Below are 19,078 nucleotides of genomic sequence, written 5' to 3'. Positions count from 1 at the left end.
TCTTCACCCTGAAACTCTGGCCAGGCTCTTGGAAGCAAAACTCATGAAAGTATGGGGCACCCCTAAGATTAGGTCCCATGGAGTTTTGTTTTTGTTTTTGTTTTTAACTCTCTAGCTAGTCCATACTGGGCCTACAGTGACTCATCAATTACATTTTGAGTGTTGTTATTCATACTGGTTCCTGCTCCTCGGTTTCTGCTTCCAGTACACTGTGATTCTCAGTATTTGCCTAGCTACCTCAAATTTGGGGGGCAGGAGTTTGCCCTGTTACCTCAATTCTCTGATGGATCTGAGAAGAGTTGGTGGCTCTCATTTTGTTCATTTTTTTCTTGTTGTAAGGATGAGCGTGACAACGTCCAAGCTTTTTCTATTATTACTTTTAAATAATAGATCTTAACAATAAAACTTCTTAAAGTAGTGATTTCTGTCACCTGAATTTAGTATTTTTTATTTTGTCACTGTTCACTGCTGCCTATAACTTGCCTTCAATATTAATCCTCGGAATGAGATACTTCTGAAGTTTTTGAAGTATACCCCAAGATCCCCTCATTTGTATCCTCCATTCCAAAACCAGTCCCTTCAGTGTCTCTCTTTCAAACATTCTGCAAAAATCTGTTCTTCCCTTCCCTCCCAGAAAATGCTTCTTCTTCCTTTTGTTTGGGCAGAGTCTTCTCAAGCCTTCTCCAGCTAATTTAGTAAATAATAGTCTCTGCCTTTTTTGAAATTCCATTGTAAGCATGATTGTACCACCCTGATTTACCTCATTCTGCCTATAATTTTTTCAGCTGTGTAGATTTTGTCTGCTTGTTTAAATTTTAATGCTTACTAGGAGCAGGCACCTGGTCTTTTAATGCTTATATTTCTGTTACACCAAATATCTATCCCAGAGCTAGGCACAAAGGGGAATGACAAAGAATCATTGATAGATTGTTATATATCAGTATTTTCTAGGAAATTGTGACTGCTCTGCAGAGTGATTTATAGACATAAACACCAACTTGCTCTTTAATTCCAAAAAAGCAAGTCCCCTCTAGATTTTCAAGAGCTGATAATTAAGACACCTCATATATATTAATAGACAGATGAAGGATCATTTTTCAAATCCTCTCTCCAGATTCTTTCTGCAGCCTGTGAAGAGCTGTTTTTGGAAACTGCATTAGAAGTGAAGAGGGAAAGGCTTGGTCTGGAGGGACAGGATCAGCTTTCTGCCCCATGCCTGGCAAAGGCTGTGGCTGCCCTACACGTGAAGCTTTAAATCAAACTTAATTTGTAGTGCTTAAGCAGCTTCTGGCACTAAAGGGGGTTATCTCATAGCAGGTCACTCAGAACTAAAAGAATTGAGTATAGTGCGATTTACACATAGGGAAAAAATAGAGCAAAATTCAACATAAACCGTGAGGAGAGTAAATTCCTATTTTTTCCTTGTTTGGGTATATTTTGGGACAGGAGAAAGAGAGGAAAACAGCAAGTTTAGCCAGGAAGAAAAAAATTAATAGACTACCAGTAAAATATGGTTAAGAAAATTCTTATACTAAGGAGACTTAGGTTACAAATGCCAGTATTGTCAACTTTCTGATATGTATATCATTAGAAGGTAACAGAAATAGGGTTAATTTTAAAAGCATGTCTATTTGGGATATAATCTGGATTTAGGATTTCAGTATGGGAGAATCTCAGATTCGAAGAACTCCCTTCCACCAACCCAACTTTAAGCCTTTCCTTCTCTTAAAAGGGAGCCAGAAGGGATTAATCCAAAACAAATTTAAACATCAGTAAGTATAAATACAAATATGTTTCAAGGAGCCAAAATTTAAACAGTTTGCCTTTGGATGATGAAATGTTGGTGTTTATTAACATTAATTTTCATTTGCATATGCTATTTAATCTTTTTTAAGCTCTTTATTGGAATATAATTGCTTTACACTGTTGTGCCAGTTTTTGACTTACACCAAAGTGAATCAGCTGTATTTATACATATATCCCCACATCCCCTCCCTCCCGTAACTCCCTCCCACCCTCCCTATCCTAGCCCTCTAAGTCATCACCCATCATCGAGTTGATATCCCTATGTTATGCAGCAACTTCCCACTAGCTATCTATTTTGCATTTGGTAGTGTATATATGTCAATGCTACTCTCTCACTTCATCCCAGCTTCCCCTTCACTCCCCTCCAACCTGTGTCCTCAAGTCCGTTCTCTGCATCTGCATCTTTATTCTTGCCCTGTCACTGGGTTCATCAATACCATTTTTTTTTAGATTCCATATATATGAGTTTCTATTTAATCTTGAAATCACTTTTCCCATTTTACCCCCAAAACAAAGTATGGTAGGTATTTTTTCCAACTTAAAGATGAGTTATATTAAGGTGCTATTGAGTTAATTACTTTGTAAGAATCCAGCTTGAGCTTGTAAGTGGGAGGCCCATATTTATAACTCAGTTTTTTCTGAGTACAGTTGTTTTTTCCAACTTTATGCTAAATGCCGGTAAATCTGAATGTTCTTCTCTGCATTCATAACCAGGTGTCCAAAAATGAGATAATTACTTTAAGTGCCTCAAATATTCCATCTTGCAAATTCATGTATTTAACAACCTTACCTCAGAACTTAATGGAAGTCTTTCTACTATTTAGACTCATAATTTGCTCTTTCTTTGGTCAAAACCAGGAGATAGAAAGTAAAAGTCGACTTTCACCTCACCCAGGAGGCAGCTGGCCATTGGCAAGAATATAACTCAAAAGAAACAATGCAGAGAATGGACTGGAGAACTCGAGGTTTGGGGGGGGGGGCGGGGGGTGAAGGGGAAGCTGAGACGAAGTGAGAGAGTAGCACAGACATATATATAGTACCAACTGTTAAATAGATAGCCAGTGGGAAGTTGTTGTATAACAAAGGGAGTCCAACTCGAGGATGGAAGATGCCTTAGAGGATGGGGACGGGGAGGGTGGGGGGGACTCGAGGGAGGGTGGGGGGGAGTTCAGAGAGGGAGGGAATATGGGGATATGTGTATAAAAACAGATGATTGAACTTGGTGTACCCCCCAAAAAATAATAAAAAAAAAAGAAAGAAACAAGAGGCGCACTCCTCAGGAAAGATTCCTGGCAACTCAGCTCCTCTGTGAAGAACAACTGTTACTGGCCATTCAAGACCCTTTGCAACTTGATTTGAGAAAGCAAAAGGCAGGGCTATGAGAAAATGTCACATAGGGCAGTTTCTCCTGCGAGAGGGATGTGGGAGGGTGTGGAGGGAAGGAGAAAGGCAAACAGCGAGCAACATCGAGCAACATCGGGAGAAAGGAGGGCCGTGGTAGGTCATTGGAGGATTAGGGGTATATGCCTGCTTTGAACAAAAGGCAGGAGAAAGTAGAGAACAGGCGTCTCACCGATATTTGGGAATAGAAGGCCACTAAACACCCTTAGTTTACTTCTCATAAGGCAACCATTTTCTAGGCCCCTTTCCGTACCGTCTTACCCCCTGTTGTCAAAACTCTAACCTCTAACACAAACCCTACATTTCTACAGGCTTCTTCCCTTCATGCCATGATGCAAAAATCCAATTTGTTTTCATAAGCTCAGCTTAGAATATGGAGCTCAATGTCTCTTCCTGTTTGCCACACAAATCATATTGGCTTCATTTATCAAAGCCTAGTAGCATGTTAATATTTATTTTTGCTGAGTGAACTCCTCACTTTTTTCCTCTCCCATCTGATCTTCACATTAAGAGTCACTTTTTGTGTTTTCTTTTTGAAGTTTCTGCACACACACCTCAGGACTCTCCAGCCCACTGGAGACTTTAGTGAGAGCTACATAACCATCTTTAGTCTTTACACGGCTTGGCTCTACCCAAATCAAATCAATTCAGCCAAGAATACTTTCCTTTATTTCAGGCTCCTCAAAGAGCATCTTGGAGAAAAAGAAGTTGAGTTGGCACTCATCTTTGATTCAGTGGTGGAGGCTGACCTTGCGAATTATACCTGCCATGTGGAAAACCGAAATGGACGAAAACATGCCAGTGTTCTGCTGCGTAAAAAGGGTATTTTTTTATAACTGTTCCTATAGTTTATTTATCTACCAAGTAACTATTGAAGTTAGGTATGTTTCCTGGTCTGATTTTTATCATTTAGTATAAATTTCTATTAAACATTTTGTCTTTTAAAGGAAAAATCTTTCTCTTTCTGTGGATATTAGCATAAAATGCCTATGATCTTCCATACCATTAGGAAGTGGATAAATGAAATGAAATATTATTTGTTAAATCCAGTGAGATGAAATATACCTTGGTTATAAGTGTTACATAAAATTTGATAGGCACTGATATTCAACATTTTATCTATATTTCACCTTCATCTTATATTGCTTAAATGAAATACTAGGGGTTTTATTATTGTATTAGAAACAAAGTCACTTCTTTATTCCCTGACTAAACTATAAATAAATAATGAATAGTATCATATAATTTTTACAATTATAATAAAGATTATGAACAGTATTTCATGATACAACCTGGTGTTGAAGGCCTTCTTTAGCAGGTACATATAATTTTAAATAGTTTGGCATTTATGTAGATCCTTCTCTAGAGTTGATTCCATACGGGGTGGAAATTGTACATAATGAGCAAAGAAAAAACTATAAATTTACAAATAAAAGAGATAAAAGCAGATGTAGGAACAAAAATCCCAGCTGCTGGAGCAGCTTCTGAGAGTGGCTCTTATCCTCACAACTCCTGATTACTGCAAAAGGCAGTAATGCACTTTCTGTATATGTGCATCTGGCAAAGGTTTTGTAAATGTAACAGAACAAATGTTCTCAATCAGTGTTCTTTTTTTCTAGGCTATAGAGCAATAGAACAGATTCAATCAGCAAGGTCGCTAGTTGTACCTTGTAGCCAAGATGGAATTTCTATTTTCCAGCCAGCCCTAATACTTAACCTTGACCAGCAGCTCTAGGAGAAGCAGGGAAATGTCATTATTCTGAGAATAATGCTTTTATCATCTCTCGAGCAGAATTTCTTACTCTGTTGGACTTGATTTCATCTTAAAATAATGGAGTATTTAAGTATAGAGGAGTTTAATATGGAAAGTGAAACTAGGAGACCCTGCTTCAGGAGATCCTAGTTCAGCCACTGACTCAGCTACCTACTTCAGTAGGAGTAATTTGCCTGATTAGACATCCTAAACCTTAGTTTCCTCATCTAGAAAATAGGGGTAATAATAACTACCTTGTAGAGTCACTTTGAGATTCAAATAATAATGATATACTGTGAAATATACCATGCTCAAACAAGATTCATTATTAAATGGAACTTGGATAATTTGTATGCACTAGGCAACCACTTGTCCACCTATATAAAGGGCAGACATTGATCATGTCCAGGTACCTTGTTGCAAAGATCGCTTTGTTCCTATCCATCTCAGTCTTATTTTAGGCTTAGAGATCTCCAAACTAGACTCTGCTGCACCTCTGTATCCTAAGCAACTTGGGCAGTATCTGGCCACTAATAGGCACTTAGAACCCATTCTGGTTAATGAATGAATAATGTTCTCTTTTATTGTTGAGGATCATGTATAGCAAGTATCTTGTTAGGTACTAGGGAACAGACATCCTCAAGTCTGTGTGAGGCTTATAGTCTTTAGGGCAGTGGGGTGCAAAGAAAGACAAACCTCAAACATGAAACAAAAGATTTCACAAAATATGTATAGTGTTACAATTAAAAACTTGCTCTGAGAAAAAATATTGGGGAGGTCTTATCATATAGTCAGTCAGTAGAGACAGAAATAGCCTTTGAGTTTTAAAATGAATCCATTTCTCTTTAATAAGTAAAGCAACCACTAGCAGCGCTTCAAATTTCTAATAATCTGACGCTAGAAACCAAGGTCCACTGTAAAACTGCTGCCTCCTGTGGCTTCTGCAAGGAAATGTGTCTAAATCATGAACAACTGAGAATATTAATTCTTATCTTCCTGATCTCTAGATATTAGAGTTCCCCAGAGTTCAGATCCCCTCTTTTCATTCACTCCCTAGATGATTTCATTCCATCTTCACCTCAGTTTGCTTACGATTTATTTGCTTGCACCTTCCAAATTTATAGCTCTATCTTGGACTTCTCACCTAAACTCCAGAGTTGTATTCCTAACTGCCTATTCAGCAACTATTCAAAAACTCCACTAGTAGACATATCTAGTAGGCATATCAAGCTTCACTTGTCCCACACAGGATTCCTGATTTCTCCTCCCTATAAACTTGATCCCCCAGTTGCCTTCTCCGTCTCCATCACCATCCTTCCAGTTGCTCAGGCCAAAAATCCTTAGAGTCATCCTTGACTTTTTCTTTTCTCTGCTCACACGCGATATCTAGTCTACCAGCAAATTCCATGGCTCTATTTTTTAAACATATCTATACTGAGCACTTTCCCCATCTTCGCTGTTACCATTTGCGTCTAAGCAACCAGCATCAATTACCTGACTTACTGCAATAGCCCCATAACTGGTCTCCCTGCTTCCCGCTGTCCCCTTACAGTCAATTCTCATCACAGCATCTGGAGCGATCCTTTTAATATGTAGGTCAGATCATATTATTTCTCTAATTAGAACCATCCAATTACAGAACCCTCGCTGCTACACTTAGAATAAAACCCCAAATATTTGCCATGGCCTTCAAGACATTTCTGAACTCATTTTCTACCATAATCTGCCTCAAATCTTACACACACTAGCCTCCTTTTTATTTCTTATGCTCACCAAGCACAGTCCTGGCTCATGATCTTTGCATTTGCTATTTCCTCTGCCTGGAACACTCTTCCCACCCCCCTGCCCCCAGCTGTTCCCATGACTCACTCACTCTTTTCATACAGGTCTCTGCTTAGATATTATCTACTCAATAGGCCTTTCCCTGGCCACCCTTTATAAAATAGTACTACCCAATCATTTTCTTTTTAAAAAAAATTTAGCTTTATTGAGGTAAAACTGACAAAATTGTAAGATATTTTGAGTGTACAACGTAATGATTTGATATATATGTACATTGTGAAATGACTCCCCCCATTGAGTTAATTAACACATCAATCACCTCACACACCTACCTTTTATTTCTCTGTAGAAAAATAAGAACATTTTTCTATCTTCCTAGCACATTTCAATTATACAATACAGTGTTACCCACTATTGTCAACATGTTATACATTAGATCCTTAGACCAGATTCATCTACCTGAAAGTTTGTACCATTTTACTAACCTCTCCCTATTTCCTCCTCAACCCTCCACCCCTGACAATCACGTTTCTCCTCTCTGTTTCTATGACTTCAACTTTTTTTAAAGATTCCACATGTAAGTGATACCATGCACTATAATATTTATCTTTCTCTGTCTGGCTTATTTCACTTAGCATAATGCCCTACAGGTTCAGCCTTGTTGTAGCAAATGACAGAATCTCCTTTTTTAAGGCTGAATAATATACCATTGTATATATATGCCATGTTTTCTGGAACCATTCATCCATTGATGGACTACCCATCACCTTTTTTCCCTCTTACTTTGCTCTATTTCTGTTTATTGTAGTTACTACTCTCTACCATATTATACATTTTTCTTCTTGTCTCCCCCCCCCCACCCAACACACACTAGAATGTAAACTTCATAAGAACAGGGACTTTTTCTTGCTTTATTTACTGTTGTGTCCCTAGCGCAGAGAATATAGTAAGTGCTCAAAAATATTTACTAGGTGAAAATGGTCCTCCTAGAGGACAGGCACAATAGGATAAAGGATGGATAACAGGGATGGGTAAAGAGAGGATTTCTTTGAGATCTAGTCTTGATAGTGTCTATTCTGGGTTATCTGAATGCGTTTCTCTTTTCAAAACATTCAATTTCCAGATTGGGGGATAAAAACTCAGACTTCCATAGCCAGGTAGATATTGAAACTAAAAGAAAAAGAGAGCTGGATATTAAACACAGGCTAGAGGAAACATGCCATGCTTTAAAGGGCAGTCACTACTCTTTTCTAGAAGATTATTGTCATGCTTACTGAAATGTGAACCTAAGGATATGAGAGCTTCAGAGTTTTCAAGTAAAGTTGAAAGATTGGATATGCAATATTTTGATTTTAAAATATTAGTGTCCACTTTTGGGGAAACATATAGACCAACCAAAACCTTTCATCTGAGCCATGGTATACCAGTTTGTACTCTCTGTTTTAGGTAGCAGTTAAATTTTTTCACTGTGCTTTGCAAAAGGATGCAGTTCATCTTCCCTTACTCCATTTTCTTTAGGAGATCTCGACAATACCATAGAGTTCCAGAAAAGAACAAGAAACCCTATGGTCCTGATCCAACATATTAAATCAGACTGAACTCTGGCTTGTATTGCAAAATTTCAGTTATTTCCTTTGGAGCTGAACCTTTCAGGCTTTATCACAACATAGCCAGGCATCAGTAGCCACAGTGTTTCCACCTGGAATATGAGTATGGCTCATTTTATGGAACAATAACTTCCTGATGATCTATAAGTCAAATATCAAAAATGCTCTAAGTGATCATAATAGAGAAGAAATATTTCATGAATCCTTTTGCAAAGTGAAAAGGCCTTTCATAAAATGAAAACTTATGTCTAAGATATGCAATTAACAGGGTCAGGCTTTCTCAAATCAAGATGTCTCTTACCTATGCATCTTCTACCTGCATTTACTAACCTACTACTTCCTCACTCTCCGATGAACTATTTGCCAATAAGTACAACTAACATTTTAGTAAGAAATTCATTCTATTTTTCTGTTTTTTTTTTTTTTTTTTTTTGGTGAACCAAGACTCTGAACTTAATGCTAGGGAGATTCTGATAATTATGTCTTCTCTGCACATACTCCCTTTCCCACAAACAAAGACATATCAATGAATCTCTCTTTCTCTTCATTCCTAGTGATACTGCCCTACCCTGAACTCCCAACCTGTATAGGAAACCCTCATGTGGGATCTCCTAACCTGCTTCCCAACTTATGAACAAGATCAGAACATTTCCAGTCTTCCTGCTCTCCAGTCCCTTGACTTCAGCTACTATTCATCCTGTTCTATACTGTCTAATCTTCATGATCAACGTGAAGAACTAGTTGGGTTCAAACTAAGATGGTTAAAAGAACTACACTTGTATTTTGGGTGCCTAGAAAAAGTTACAATCCCATAAATATTTGCTGTTCTATCTCTATCCCTGTGAAGTCTATACACGACACAGCCCAAATAAAATGACTTGCACCTTCTCAGTCAGGAAATGTCCCTAGAAGTATAGATCCTGCTGAGATGGAAAATGGCAGTTGAAAACAGAAGACAAAAGCCAGGTGTCATCTAGGTGAGAGCAATTCTGCTCTCTGATTATAGGATACATGTTTCCCTTTTAATGTGACTGCCTGGGCTGAATCAAAGAATATTGGTTGAGTCTCAGGGACTAGGTCCACAGTTTTCAATGTAAACATCCATCATTAGGTAATATCTTTGAAAGATATTTTTATAAAATGGACCCCAAAACCACAAAGTTACTTTCCACACCACAGTTTTCTTCCATAAATTTACTGCTGAAAAAGGTGTCTGCTACTTGGGAGCACAGATTGTTCCTGCTGCTGAAGTTTTCTATCTACCTAATAGCAACTCAACTCCATAAATAACATAGAAATTGCTGAAAAAAAATCCCATTCAGTGACTTTGAAAACAGTTGAAAGCTCTTCTGACCAGAGAGTGAGACAGAAGGAGAGAGACAGAGTCTGAGAGTTAAAAAAAATTATAACGTTAAATGAACATTTTACAACAGGAAAAACATGTTGAATCAAGTCAATCGACCTGATATCAAAGAGAATTCAATTTTCAGAGTAAACAAAAAAAATCATATTGCTCTGTCAATTCAACACTGGCTATTAAGAATGCATAATTGATGTAACACAATAAGAAAATAAGCAAAGATTGTGATACTGCAGCCCCACAGAAGTCTCATAAGCAAGCCTGCCTTACCGCCCACATAGAGGCAGACAGTGGTTCCTGGGGAGTCACTTTCTATAGAGAGGGCAGGAGGCAGAACTAATATGAGGTAGGATTATTTTTTACCTGAAATTTTGTGCCTTAATTTTCAAAATGACCACCTCTTGCAGCTGGCAGGACAGAGATAGATTCCAACTTCCTATTCCTACTCATTATGTGGTCCCTCATAATGCTCCTTATTAACATATTTTGTCTCTCACAACAGCTTTACTCCTTTCTTTTTTCCATCCTTTTTTCTCTCTACTTACTCAAAAAAAATAACATTTATATTTCTTACATTTCTACTCAGTGACTCTCCTGATTGGCCATGCTGTCTCTGGCCACTACCATCTTCTCTTTTACTCCACCTCCTTTAAAATGCCAAATTCTCTATCTCCCTACGAAATCTAAAACTTTTTCTCATACGCTGGACTCCAAAGAGCCCCTCCTTCCTCCCTGGTATAGCTACATAATTCCTCAAAACCCTCCAATAAACTGTCTGAGATCTGTTCAGTACTATCATTCTGCCTGGCAACTGTAGTTTAGCTTCTTTCCTTGGTATTGAAAGGGCAGAAGGAGCCAAAATTCACCGCAGGTCACATATTCTCAAGAAGCATTACCAACAGTCCTAGGGAAGAACAGGAAGAAGATTTTCATTGCCACTTTCCAGGATGGGAACTTACAAAACTGTGATGTAATGAAAAGAACCTTAAATGTGAAGTTAGAATATCTGGGCTCAAGTGCCATATTGGCCACTTCTTAGGAATATGGCCTTGGGTAAGTGAATTAAACTACTGAGTCTTAGATTCTTCATCGATGAATTTGGACCAATAATTCTTGCCCTAAAGGATTACTCAGAGAATAAATAGTAGACTGGTAGAAAATTTTATCTATAATATACATAACTTGTAGTATATATTACTTATGTTTATCTTTTTTCTCAATCTTAATTATATTGTGCCTAATTTATCTTAAGCAATAAGCCTGTTTAGAGACAAGAGACAACCCCGGGGAAAGGCTCATGATCTTATTGTCGAGACCTTCAAGAATGGCAGTCTGTCATGGTCATCAATTTGATTTTGGCAGTACCCCAGACTTGATGCACTCAGGGAGGCTGATTGATGCCAAGCAAACTCATAAGCAACTGATGTACCAACTAAAATGCCACTCCCTTTTTCAGTTTGTAGTTACATCGTAAGCTGAATTAATAATAAAAGCGCCACTTGGTAATTACGGAATTAGATTAAAGGGAGCTTAGCTAATTTTTAAGGTAGTTTTTTCTGTACTATGTTGAAACCAATGAATTTCCCTGTCCCATAGTGGAAAATGTCTCTGATCTGGTGTCTTTCCAATTCAGCATTTATCCTCTGGATATTGCTGAATTCATAGTCTAAATTCTTCTCTGACTCCCCCTTTCTCTAAATTCCATGATACTATCCCCTCTTTTGATGATACACCCTAGATTTGTTAATATCACTAATTAACCTACAGGTAAGTCACTATTCCCTGAGCCTGGGATATACTATGTCTCCTTCCATTATGTGTTGATTTAATTGTTCCAGCTCTCAGAGTTCTAGGGGGTGCCCCACTGGAACAGCCTAAGGCTGCTTTCAGGTAGCCTGGTGTTGGCTGAATAGGCCAAGTGATTAGCCTGGATTTCTCATTCTCTTTTAGCCCCATTGGGCATATTATATCACATACAAATTATAGTCATTTATTCAAATAAGTAGGGGAAATGGATAAGCTAATTCTCCCACCTACCTTCTATTGGATTATGTTCTACTGAGGTTAAATGAAACAGTTAAATCCTGCAAGCTCATTAGATTTTATTTGATTCTGAGAATAACTTTATGATGCTGTTCTCCTGTAGAAGAATAAGACCTGTGGCCTAAGAAGTATTAGATGGTAATCTTGCTAAGCCAAAAGATAATTTAACAGAAACAACAAAATATTGGATCTGAACCCAGTAAAAGGCAGCTCTAATTGTTTCCTGAAATACACTTAAAGCAAAAGTATACATGTAAGATCTAGGTGTGTTCAAAACAAAGTGGGAGAGAATATTCTTTTTCAGATAGACATCACTTTCAACAGTAAATTTTTTCAAATATTTAGAAGAGAGTTAATTTAACAAAAATTGATTTACACAAATGTATCAAGAACACATCTACTTACTGCATTAAGCAAGAATCTTCTGTAAAGAAAAACAGAATGGGTTGTACATCTTAGAGACTAGAATCCCCAGTGTTGCTGATTTAATTACCTTTTCCTGTTTATTTTATTTGTTCCAGATTTAATCTACAAAATTGAGCTTGCAGGAGGCCTGGGAGCAATCTTCCTCCTCCTTGTACTGCTCGTGGTCATCTATAAATGCTACAATATTGAATTGATGCTCTTCTACCGACAGCATTTTGGAGGTGATGAAACTGCAGATGGTAAGCTATCTCCTATTGTTCAAATTCAATTAAAAAGCATGAATTTGTGATTATGTAAGAGAATAATATCCCTACTCTTCGGAGATACATGATGAAAAATTTAAAGTTAGAAGACTATGACTAATGCAACTTACCCTCAAATAGTTCAGAAAAAAATGGTATTAATCTATCAAGAAAAACAGCAAAGGGAAAAAAATATTAATAGATGAACCTGAGTAAAGGATGTATGGGTGTTCTTTAAAATAGTTTTATTTCTTGAATTTATTTTCAAAAAAATAGTTTAACAAGGAGATATTAGTTGGTCAGGATATCAAACAATTGCTATCAAGACCCTTTCCCTTACTAAGAAACAAATTAAGAATCAATTTTTGTTTTCTCCAGAAAATTTAAATTTAGGAACAGATCATATTTAGCTCTTCCTGGCATAAAAGAAAACAAACAAATTTTTCAAGAAACATATTAAAAGCTAAGATGATACTCATTTTAAAACTCATAATACATCTGGACCCACATATTTTGGATGATTGTAGCACAATTCTCAAAGGTGACCTCAAAGGAAAAAAATTCAGAATCTGGCATATAATTTTCTTTTGTTTGCCATTTATGGCCCTTGGAAATCTTATGTATGTAATATCAAGAAAACGTTGTATTGAGCCTTGTTTCTTTGAACATTCAAAAATGATTTAATTTTTCAAGAGAACAAATTACCATGTTTCCAATCAATACCAATAAGAAATCATGACATATCGCTCCTTATGCATACAGTCCTCACCCACAAACTACTATAAGCCTTGGAAACATGTCTGGAATGCCTTAGGTAAGCCAAGATAAAAAAGAAGTTCAATTGTAAGTCATTACTTTAAAAAGCCAGATTTAAATCTTAGTTTTCATCGTATTGGAATAATGAAAGTTAGAGTTTTTGTTTGTTTTAAGATCCTCAAAGGAGAGCAGTTTATGATTTTTTTTAAATTTTTATAGTGATAGGAGAAAGGCAGAGTGGTGAATGTAACATCAAAATTTTTGAGGAATATTTGACTTTGGTCTTATTCTTACTATTATATGAACAATGATATGAGTATGTTTTAATTGACTTTTATGTTTTCACAGTGAATTAGAGAAATGCTGTTTGATGAATACATATGCATGCTCATTATCAAAGCAGTATATTTACCTAATGATTATAGCGGCCTATTTAAAAGTATCAAAGACCCTTATTCAGATATCTTCAATATGAGAAATTAGGGCCTGTTCTGACCATAATTACCTGCTCCAACAATACGTATGAAAATGTAGTCAATTACCTTCAGTTTCTGTATAAAATAGTTAATATTGAAAAATCTGACTTCTTAACCTGTACACATAAAATAATGAGATGAAATATGCTACTGAGGAAAATTTCACTGGTTCCCAAGTGCCAACAAATGACTAAGTATCCAGTTGAGAATGTTAAAGATGCATTGTCTATGTGAAAGTACATGAAAGGGAGTCTACTGTGATTCGTTTGCTTTGGGTCATGATTACAAGCAATTTGTTAATACTTTCTATAAGAGGTGATATAATTTATGAAGTTAATCAGAAATAATTACTCTCATCACCCATATCCAATAATCTAGACTAACTGATAAGTTGTAGTACATATTTGTAAGATTAAATTCATGCTAATATCATAGGATATTTTGCGTCTATATCTCCAATTTGGCCCATGTAACAAAAGATGACAAGTAATCTAGAGCATTTTGGTTAGAGAATTGTATGCATTGATTCCGAAACCAATTATTTTAGGGAGAAAATTCAATTGGGGAGGACTTGAAGAATTTTCATCAGGAAGGAAAATTAAAGTTCCATGTAGTTTTTATTTCTACATGGTAACTTGGACTTTAAACACAATCTCTGTACTAGCTGAATGAAATACTAAAAAGTCAGCAGGTATGTAGTGAGGATGAATAAATGAATATTAAAGCCCTTCTAGAAATATCCAGTTTTATGATGTCAAATGTCAGCTAGATAGCCTATTGAATTTTCATTTCTTTAAATATTTTGACATCTCATATGCACACCATAGTTTTACCCATGTACATTTTGTTCATGTTTTCTCTTTGATTCATATCTACAGTAGCATTTCCTGAAAGTTCTTATAAAAATGCCATATTTTTAAATTAATTAATTAATTAATTTATTGGCTGCATTGGGTCTTCGTTGCTGCATGGGCTTTCTCTAGTTGCGGTGAGCAGAGGTTACTCTTCCTTGCAGTGCGCAGGCTTCTCATTGTGGTGGCTTCTCTTGTTGAGGTGCACAGGCTCTAGGTGTGTGGGCTTCAGTAGTTGCAGCACGTGGGCTCAATAGTTGTGGCTCATGGGCTCTAGAGCACAGGATCAGTAGTTGTGGCGCACAGGCTTAGTTGCTGTGCGACATGTGGGGTCCTCCCGGACCAGGGCTCAAACCCATGTCCCCTGCATTGGCAGGTGGATTCTTAACCACTGCACCACCAGGGAAGTCCCCAATGCCATATTTTTTACAAAATAAAATCTATCAAACTTTGACTTCTTAAACATTTTTGAAATAATTCGTTTCATTTCAATTCATCAATGATTGCTTCATTTATTTGACCTTTGAATTATGCAGTCATTAAGTACTTATTGTCTACTCTGTGCCAAGCACTATGAATGATGTATTTACTTATATATATTCCTCATCCAGATTAACACTACACACACACACACACACACACTCACAAACACTGGTAGTATAGCAGGCATTGGGGACATAATAATCCACAAAGATACACAGCCTTTGCACTTTAGAAGATAAGGATTTAGCACTGTGTTTAGCAGAGCCCCAGAAGAACTACATTGTAAACAGGAGCAGCTTCCTGATGGTGAACAAGATTACAATGAGATTTTTAAATGGGAAGGACAGTATGTAAACAGGAAAATTCTCCCACAGAGAGTTTGGCTCCCTTGGCATAATTTCTTTCTTCATTGGGAACAGCATACCTATGGTGACCACTGTGCAAGCCCTCTTCCTTATAATGCTCTGTCTCCATTGTGCTGTTTTCTGGTTCCTCAGATGAGCTTAGTCAGCATGATTTAACACAGAGGAAGGCTCATTAGCCTTGCCTAGCAAAGTGATGTTGCTGAATTGCCATTCGGTTTTGAAACAATTTTCAGGACTTGCTGTTAACCTTTATTTGCATCATATTGTGGATATTGCTCTATCCATCTTGCTCCTCTTTGTGAGCAACAGCTGTGGCTATTCATGAGGGTTTCTTGGCTGTCTACATAGAGCTGAAGTGCATTTTTTAAACTATGGCATCTGTGTCACTGCTTGCTTACTAGCTGGCATCCTAGACCTTCTGGGACATCTGACACGGTGGCTTTGAGAGCTCTCTTCCTGCTCTGGCCAGCTACCATAAGCTCTTCACCTTTAGTTCATCTTAAAGGGACATGACTGAAACCAGAAGCAACCATTTTCCAAAGCATAATATGTTGCTAGAATGTTACATGCAATTTATTATCCAGATGTGTTAGGTGTTATCACATATCAAAGACATCCATGTTCTTTGTCATAACTTGACTTGAGATATACAAATATAGCACTAATTTTCTGGAAAAAAGTCCTTGTAGCACCACCTATATTAGAGTATAGGTGAAGCAAGTAAGGATAGGACCAGGAATATGTGAGATTAGGCATGGTTGGAGGGCAAATAGTCATAGTCAGGAGAAGCAATGGGGCAAGAGTCTAGAAGTTCTGGCCAGATGGGTGAAAGAGTCAGGTAGTCATTTCAGATGGCTAACTAATAGTAGATGCTCAACAAATCATTGTTGAATGAATGAATAAGTCGTCGAATTTCGGGAGGTTTGTGAGACAGAGTTATCAAAGTCAGAGGAAACTAGAGTTTGGTCTGACATTATGGAGTTTGAGGCGGCAACACCATCCATCAAGAGCAATGAAATACATTCTGCTCATGGAAGTGGATCTGTTTGTCCTTTGGCCTATTTTATTCTTCCAGCTGTGTATCACCGGCAGCTCTCAGTCCCAGGTGAGTAATTATAGCTGGAGAAAGTCAAGGGCCTGCAGGTGCATCCTGGGCTTGATTGGAACAGGGGCAGAGGTGCTAGGATTACCAGGAGGTTCTTACATTAGCATTGCTTATGAACATTCTCACTTCCAAGTGGCATTTTATGCATAACAGCAGAATGTGCCCCATTTGTAAGCCAAATGATCTCAACTATTGGGGCAGTCTTTCATGTGCATCTGCTTCTAGGCAATCAAGTACCCAAACTAAGGTTCACAGAAGTCTTTTCCACTTAAAGGACAGGCTAAAGAGAAGCCTCCTGGCTGCAGGCACCATCTCTTAACATAAATAAGCTGAGTTCCTTTCATGTAGGGGTAGTTAAGCCTGGAATCTTACTAGACTTAGAACAATATAATCCTGCCTCAGTTATCACTAGATAGTCAGGGGGTCCTGTGTACTCCTACCACAGGGTATTTATATCTCTTTATATGACTATCACATATTCCTCTTTCATCAGGTAGAACCAAATTATTAACGGTATAGGAAAGTGAGTGAATGGCTGCTTCATTCTGTAAATTACCTTTTGGTCAGGTTTTAGCTATATTCTAATCAGGTCTGTTTTAATAGAAAAATATTTCTGTGCTTTAGAAAAAAATCCTGAAATGTTTGCTGGTCTTTTAAAATTATAATTTGTAAGTAACTAGGTTTAATAAACATTAATAGTTCCATATGAGACTAGGTTCACTACATTAACTTTTAAATTCTTTTTCTATAAATAAGGGAATGTTGAAAACCACTATAACTTTTCCAGCGTGTCCCTTCTAAAACCAGTGGGGACTAGTACTTTGAGTAGCTGTATTCATTAATATTTTCAGGAAAAAAACTGCATACACACACACACACACACACACACATATTTTCTCTTTGGGGAGACTGGCTCTGAGCCAATACAGCAAAGGAATAAAAAAATACATTCTCAAAGCACAGTTAACTCTCTGACTAAATGTGTGAAGGGAAAACCTAATTTGGCAATATTGGAAGGATGTATATTTTGAAACAAAGGCTTCTTTTCGAAACTTGTGTCAAATTAGTTGGCCATGGGTTGAACAAGAATAACAGGCAATGCACGTGTATAAAACCCAGCTGCTGTCTCTAATATTTGGTAATGAACTGCATTTTGTATATGAGGATGACGACACTAACCAACTGGAAGTATGGCATGTGCTGCAAGTAGTGTCTCCAGGAGTGAGGCTGGATTATTTCGATCTTCCACACTCTAGGGCCCAGCCCCTCTTGGATCTCTTACACATATTTGTGCAAACAAAGTATAGTCTGTGACCAAGTAACAGAGCCAAGCCAACTGGCACAGAAAGAGTTCAATCCATGACTCTATTTAGTCCTGCATTCAAACACACTGAGCTAATCATCACACCAAAAGTCACAAATAATAATTCTCTTTTATTCTGTCCTGACTATATGTTGCCCATTGCATAACAGTTTCAGTTCATATCCTATGACTATAACTAGGTTATGTTAACATGTACTAGATTACTTATAGCCTTGCTTGTGACTTCTTTTTTCCAATTATTAATGACAGTTACTAATTATAGTGCTTATTCCAGCCTGTTAATGATTATAGACGTTTAGCACTTAACGAGAACCTAATAATACATATAATCCTTTCATTTTTTTTTGGTATTTAAGACAACAAGGAATATGATGCCTATCTCTCTTACACAAAAGTTGACCAAGATACTTTAGACTGTGACAACCCTGAAGAAGAGCAGTTTGCTCTTGAAATACTGCCAGATGTGCTGGAAAAACACTATGGATATAAACTCTTCATCCCAGAAAGGGACCTAATTCCAAGTGGAAGTAAGTACTTTCAAGGTTTGTATTTTAAAAGTTTGGCTTCACTTAAGAAGTTATATGGAGACTTCAAATGTCAGAGCCAAGTATTTAGATAGTTTTTCTTACAGGAGATTTTATTAAATTCAAATTTTTCCCCAGTGCCTGTGTTCTGACTTTCTAGCATCCAAATTTTTTAAAAGGCACTCATTTATATTTTAGTTATGGTTTTAAAATTGTACTTTAATGGTACGTTTTATTATATTGCCTTAGTGTTCTGAGAAAATGATGATCCTTAAAAAAGTCTGTATGTCGGGGTTATGTGGGTTTTTTGCATTTCAGATTTTTTGCATTTCAGATTTTCAATGCATTTCAGTCCCAAAGCTGGTCTTCTGTCACTGTGCTTCTATTTATACCTACAATTATTGTCACTAATAACTCTGAATTTATGCCTTGATACTCATTTCCAGATTTACAGAAAAAACATCCACTTCAAAATGTATGTGAGGCCATGGGTTATGGCACCCTCACTGTGTACTTATATTCTTTTTAAGAAGTTCTAAAACAACAACAACAACAACAACAAAAACCAAAAAAAAAGAAGTTCTAGACTATGTGGGCTTGAATGCTGCTTTTAAATTTTGCTACACATTGAAAGCTATATTTGAGCTTCCAGAATAAATTCAGGTTCAAGTAAAAATATATACCTTTTTGCTGTTACTGTTCATAGTACTGTACACAGTAAAGTGTAAGGTAGATACATAAAAGATATTGTCCCTGCCCTCAAAGAGCTTGAAA

General features: G+C 37.1%; 1 protein-coding gene across 1 annotated transcript in view; it reads left to right on the top strand.

Annotated features, from left to right (window-relative positions):
- Positions 1–19,078, top strand: part of IL1RAPL2 (interleukin 1 receptor accessory protein like 2) — a 503,579-nt gene that overhangs the window by 472,746 nt on the left and 11,755 nt on the right. Inside the window, exons 6-8 of the mRNA XM_057717591.1 lie at positions 3,884–4,029; positions 12,274–12,417; positions 18,137–18,307. Of these exons, the coding sequence (XP_057573574.1) occupies positions 3,884–4,029; positions 12,274–12,417; positions 18,137–18,307 (461 nt within the window). The remainder of the gene's footprint in view (positions 1–3,883; positions 4,030–12,273; positions 12,418–18,136; positions 18,308–19,078) is intronic.

Source organism: Hippopotamus amphibius, chromosome X (genome assembly GCF_030028045.1).
Source record: "Hippopotamus amphibius kiboko isolate mHipAmp2 chromosome X, mHipAmp2.hap2, whole genome shotgun sequence".
Taxonomy (NCBI): Eukaryota; Metazoa; Chordata; class Mammalia; order Artiodactyla; family Hippopotamidae; genus Hippopotamus; species Hippopotamus amphibius.
Note: the sequence above shows the minus strand (reverse complement) of the source record. Positions and strands in the feature narration are given on the sequence as shown.